General features: G+C 52.0%; 1 protein-coding gene across 1 annotated transcript in view; it reads left to right on the forward strand.

Moving 5' to 3' along the window:
• The window catches only part of SLC4A9 (solute carrier family 4 member 9), a 53,074-nt gene extending 50,262 nt beyond the window's left edge, over window positions 1-2,812 (forward strand). The window contains exon 21 of the mRNA XM_073358090.1: window positions 2,225-2,812. Within this exon, the coding sequence (XP_073214191.1) occupies window positions 2,225-2,308 (84 nt within the window). The 3' untranslated portion in view covers window positions 2,309-2,812. The remainder of the gene's footprint in view (window positions 1-2,224) is intronic.
• Window positions 2,813-6,000: the final 3,188 nt, after the last annotated feature.

Here is a 6,000-nt window from a genome sequence, read left to right on the forward strand (position 1 = left end):
TCAGAAAGAAATTGTTTTGGGTTGAATCAAATATTTCATTTAGATTTTGAGCATTTTTTATGTTTAATTTTTTTATTAATAAAGTTAAAGGAAATCTTGAAATAGAAAGTCGTTTCCACTTGAAAAATCAAAACCGTTTGATTTTTTCTGATGTTTTTTGTTTGTTTGGGTTTTTTTAACCAAAACAATTTGGTGAAATCAACATGGATTCATAAAATGGGGCAGGATCCCCACATCTGCATTGTTCACTGAAAAAAAAACATTGGTCAAAGTATTTCACCCAGCTCTGGTGGATAGTTTAGGTAGGACTAGAACCCAAAATGCTCTGATCCCTGCTCTGGCCATATGTGCCATGCTCTAGAGTGAGTTAGTCGTACTTATGCCATAGGGAGGACTCACTGCCAAAGCCACAGTAAATACTATTGTAGCCTGTCTGAGCGAGGCTAAGCGGCAGGTAGCAATAGAGAAGCTCACTTAGACAGACAGCATGACTCTGAGTGGAGAATGCAGCTCTCTGCCATTGGAAGTGTTTGAATGACGCTCCACAGTCAGTGGACAAGCCAGTAACACCTGCCTTGGCCTCTGCTTCTTTCCTCCAGTCTGAATTCACATACCAGGAAAAAGGACCAGAAATTAACATCTCTGTGAATTAGAGGAATCCATCCTTGCAGATGGGACAAGGTGAAAGGTGAGGGACAGTAACTCATCTGGGCAGTGGTGAGCCAGCTGTGCTGTGTGTAGTCATAAGGAGCATGACCACCTGCAGCCTCCTGGGGATTTGCAGGCACTTAGCACCTCAGAACATCAGGCCCCAGGAAGACTGCAGGACCAGGATGGGTCACTCCTGACAGAGAGGCCCTTTCCTGCCCTACCTCACAACTTCCTCCACATACCCTACAGGGCTGGGGCTGGTCCTGCTGCCACATGGAACACTTCACATCCTCACCACACACAAGAGGATCTGTCCTCTGGGTTCTCCCTTAGACACCTAGAGCCTGCTTATCCCACCCAGCACTGCACAACCAGGGCGTGCCACAGCTGAGCTGGGGTGTGCCTTCTGCCAGCTTCACCTGGGGCATTTGGCAGCACAAGAGGTGAGTGCCCCTAGGCAGTGCAGTGAGCCAAGTGTAGCCAGATCACTTGCTAGCATGGCAGGTGACTGTACCCCGAGTGTTGTGTTCCATTTGGTGGCTGCAACGGCATCCCAGTGGGTGTGGTTCATGCTGTGTATGTGGTATGTTCAGCAGCAGGAAGCACGCAGCCCTGCTGACATGCTCGGTGCATGTTGCAACACACTGGATGCATTGCATGGTGGATGCGGACACACCTAGTTCATTTGGCAGCATCCTGGCATTTGCACTCCTTTGTGCAACTGCAACATGGCAAGGCTGTTCTTCCAGACAGGCCCAGACTATGCAGCACATGGCAGCGGAGCTCCCTCAGGTGCGCCTCCAGCATTAGGCACCCGGGCAGGTGCACTAGTGCAGGTGAACTGGGTCGATCAGAAGCAAACAAGGAATTCATAGCTACAGTACCAAAGGTTAAGTGTCTTTGAACACTCCCCTGATCACAGCAGCTGTCGCAGGGTCACACAGGCAGGGCATGTTCCAGAGCTCTGGAAGGAGGCCCACGCTGCACTGGGATTTCTAAAAGTGTCAGAGGAGGGGCAGCTTGTTCTGGAAGGCCAGGCCAAAGGAGCAGAGCACACAGAGCTTTCCTAAAGTCAGCGGCATGGGAGGGCAGAGTTGGTGAAGCTTTTTGAAGGGCTTGCCAACGTTTTCAAAGGACTCTCCCATGTAACAGCTGCTGGTCTTCAGTGAAGGAAGGAGGGCTGTGTGACTCCCAGGTAGAGCCTGGCCAGGCTTCCCTCACCCGGCTGCAGGGGGGTCCTGGGGAGTGTCCTAAGTGAGGCAGGAGGTGAGATCAGCAATTTGTGGGAACTCTGCAGGGGATGGGGACGAGGGTTCTTGTCTCCAAGTCTCTGTCCATTGTGCTGGGGGTTCTGTTTTGTAAGTGAAACAGAGCAGCAGAACTAGACAGCTGACAGTTCTTGGTTCATCTAACAAATACCAAGGATTGTAATGCAAACAGCAGAGCAACACAATCTGCTCTACTGCCAGCTGGGGCTTTGCATGGTGACTGGATCAAGGGCATCAATGTCCCTTGCAAATGAACAATAGTCTCACGGGATTTTCTTCCCCATACATAACTTCTGTGTTGGCAGGGAGTGTTTCCTAATGGTCTCATGCACGTGGAAAGCAGACGACTTGCATTTCTGGGAAGAAGTTGGTCTCCAGAGCAACATTGACATCCCAGGAACTGAGCATGGCTGGTGCATGGATGGTTTAAAGGGAAGATGCAATGCAGGGAACAAGTGTTTTTAAGCCTAAAATTCTGACAAAATGGACAAGGTAATCTCTCTCCCTCGCACATAACCAGCTGTGCTGGGTAGGATGACATTACCAAATACCTTTGCTGCATAGTCCCTGACTGAATACCATGAGTTGTTTGCAGTGTTGTTATAGCCATGTTGGTCCCAGGATATTAGAGACAAGGTGGGTAAGGTAATAGCTTTTATTGGACCAACTTCCTTTGGTAAAAGAGACAACAGAAGACCTGAAGAAGAGCTCTGTGTAAGCTCACAAGCTTGTCTCTTTCCCCATCCACCTTGTCTTTCTGGACACTGTCAGCTAACTCCTGTCTACCACTGAGTAGCTTAACGAAATCAACAATGTATGTAACTATTGTTCTATTTATTAAAGTGCTGCAATTCCTCTATTAACTGGATCCCCTGCTTGTGAGCTCTCTAGAATCATGCAATTAAAATGAAACCAGAGACTTTCTGAAACTGATTCATTTCCTTACTTGTTGGATTCCACATAGTTGGGAGTGCAGGGTGTGGGAGGGGGATGCAGTGTGCAGGAAGAAGCTCAGGGCAAGGGGTTGGGGTGCAGGAGGGGTGTGGGGTGTACGACGGGGCTCAGGGCAGGGGGTTAGGGTGCAGGAGGGGGTGCGGAGTGCGGGAGTGGGTTCAGGGCAGGGGCTTGGGGTGCAGGAGGGGGCTCAGGGCAGGGAGTTGGGTGCAGGAGTGGTGTGGGAGGGGACTTAGGGCAGGCGTTTGGGGTGCAGGAGGGGTGCAGAGTGCAGGAGGGGGCTCAGAGCAGGGGGTTGGGGTGCAGGTGGGGTTTGGGGTGCGGGCTCCGGCCCAGCGCTGTTTGCCTGGAGCGGCTCAGGGGTGGCAGCAACGCACAGCGGGGTTAAGGCAGGCTCCCGCCTGCCCTGGCCCCACATCACGCCTCTCCCCACGCCGTTCCCCATTCCCGGCCAATGGGAGCTGCGCAGGGCGGTACCTGCAGGCGAGGGCAACACGCGGAGCCCTCTGCCTCCTGCTCCCCCTCCCCCAGGGGCCGCAGGGGCATGGTGCCGGCTGCTTCTGGGAGTGGCACAGGGCCTGCGGCGCCATGAGGGTGGCAGTCCCGTGTGCCGGATCCAAAGCGCTGACGCACCGGATCCAGCCCATGGGCCGTAGTTTGCCCACCCCGTACTAGGCAATGGGCTAGTGAGTTTTGCTGATTAATAACACCAGTGCTCTTTGAAAGCTGCCATCACTCCGGACTTGTCTGGGGAGACTGTAAATATCTGTGTTCAAATTAGAGTCTGCATTTTGATTTCCCTTTGCCGGAGCTCCAGGTTTCCTAATTATTTGTAAGGACAGTTGGCCACTAGGTTTTAATTCGTTTTAACCTCCTAGGGAATGAGACTTCTTCACTTTAGTCTACACCTGAGATAGGTTTCAGTACCCGGAGAGCTATATTGCGCCATTGAAAGTAACATAAGACAGTGTTGCATTGTGGGTAAATCATGTCCGATTTCCTGGGATGATGCTTTTGCTTTGTATTTTATGAATTTCAAACAGATACCAGAAAAAAAACTGTAGCTTTTCAGATCAGATTATAGCACTGTCAGGATCTTTAGAGTAGGACAGGGGTGGCCAACCTGAGCGTGAGAAGGAGCCAGAATTTACCAGTGTACATTGCCAAAGAGCCACAGTAATACGTCAGCAGCCCCCCATCAGCTCTCGCCCCACAGTGCCTCCCGCCTGCTGGCAGCCCCGCCAGTCAGCACCCTCTGCCTGCTGCAGTCAGCTGTTTCGCATGCCCAGGAGGCTCTGTGGGGGAGGAGCGAGGGCATGGAGGCTCAGGGGAAGGGGCAGAGGCCTTGGGAGAAGGCGTGGAGTGGGGGCAGGGCCTGGGACAGAGCAGGGGGTTGAGCAGTGAGCACTCCCCAGCACACTGGAAAATTGGCACCTGTAGCTCCAACCCTGAAGTCAGCGCCTATGCAAGGAGCCGCATATTAACCTCTGAAGAGCCGCATGCAGCTCCAGAGTCACACATTGGTCACCCCTGGAGTAGGAGCTGACATAGGAGCTGATGGATAGCAGCCGTTGTTTTCCCCATGTATTACTACTAGAATGCAGCTCAAAGGCTGTAAATGTTTTACAGCAAAAGAAAATCCCTCTATTTCCCAGGTTAATTTGTTTCCTCTGGCTTGTCCTCCTCATAGTCTAGACATGGTGGTCAGCTCTGTATGGAACTGCCCTCGCCTGGCTCCAACCATCCATCAGCTTTTCCATTAGCAGAAGACCCCAGACTGTCCAAACAATGGCATATGGTCAAGGGGCTCCCTTTTCTTCCAAAATGTTGGCAGCTTACAGAGCCACACTAAAGCAAGCCCAGGAGCTAGGGACACCCTCTCAGAGGCACCCTCCTGCCACACGTGTGTGCCATAGCCATGCCCGTGCACAGTGGCCCCACCCCTATGGATGGTCATGACAGAGGCCATCCACACTAGAGCTGTCAAAATAGGTCCCCCCTATTTCGGCAGGATGTGACTCCCCACACGCCGTCTTCAGGCAGGCTTGGATCCATCCTGGAGGAGGAAGGACTCGGCTTCCACCTACCCACCCAAGCCGAGGATTCTGGGAGAAGGGTGTCCCTGCTGACACCATCCAGCAGTGAGGGCCCACATCACAGAGTGTCCTCTGCTGAGCTGGTGTTGGCAGGGCCTCCAGAGCAGGTTTCAGAGCTTAGTATTCCACAGGAGGAGAAATGGGGTAAGTCACACCTCCCAGAGCTGGTATTTCAGCCATATTGTAACTGAGGCAGACATTGCTGCTTCCACAACACTCTAGTCACATTTTCAAGCTTTTCTTCATACCCAGATGGGCTATGTTTATGTTTTAAAGAAAGCTGTTATCCTGCAGTCCTCCTGTGACCTGGAATGGGGTGCTTTGCCCCAAGGGCTGGAGAGCCTTGGCTTAGGCAGCCCTGATTCCAGGATGAGCCCCACCTGAGAGGAATATGGGACTTTCAGTACAAAAGGAGCAGGAAAGTGCAGCAAAGGGGAGAAAGTGCAGCCAAGCCTACAGATACTGTAGGGCCCTGAGTTGGCAGGGAGAAGGGCAAACTCCAGGGAGGAGGTGCCAGGAAGCAGACACACTGACCCTCAGAGAGTGGGGGCTGTGCCCACCTGAAATTTGGGTAATGGCTGGGAGAGTTTGTATTCTATTTTCCAAGCCTGTGTGCTCTTTTGGGCTATTGGAAGAGAGACACCGAATAGGGCTTGGGGCCTAGGGAGCTAATACACACCTGAGGACTCAATAAGTGGGCCCCCTTGTGGGGATTATTTGAGCTACCTTTGACCTGTGAATTTGAAGGGCCCTGAAGGGGCAAAACAGTCTGGCTGTGAGGAGGGTGCTTGGGAGCTGGGTGCTCCTGTTCTGTGACTCTAGGGATTGGGACTCTTGGTGCAACCCTATAGAGACTATGCCTTAATCTGGTCCTCCCAGCCTGAATCCTGATCTCAGGGGGTGTAAGTGATTTTCTATGGCGCAGTCTTTATATCCAGGGCCCCCAGAGCATGACCAAGTGATGTCACCTTTGCTACAACCATGATGGGATTTTAAATTCATGCCCAACATGTTTCTTAGAGACATATTTA

This window comes from Lepidochelys kempii, chromosome 8 (genome assembly GCF_965140285.1).
Source record: "Lepidochelys kempii isolate rLepKem1 chromosome 8, rLepKem1.hap1, whole genome shotgun sequence".
In the NCBI taxonomy this organism is placed as follows: Eukaryota; Metazoa; Chordata; order Testudines; family Cheloniidae; genus Lepidochelys; species Lepidochelys kempii.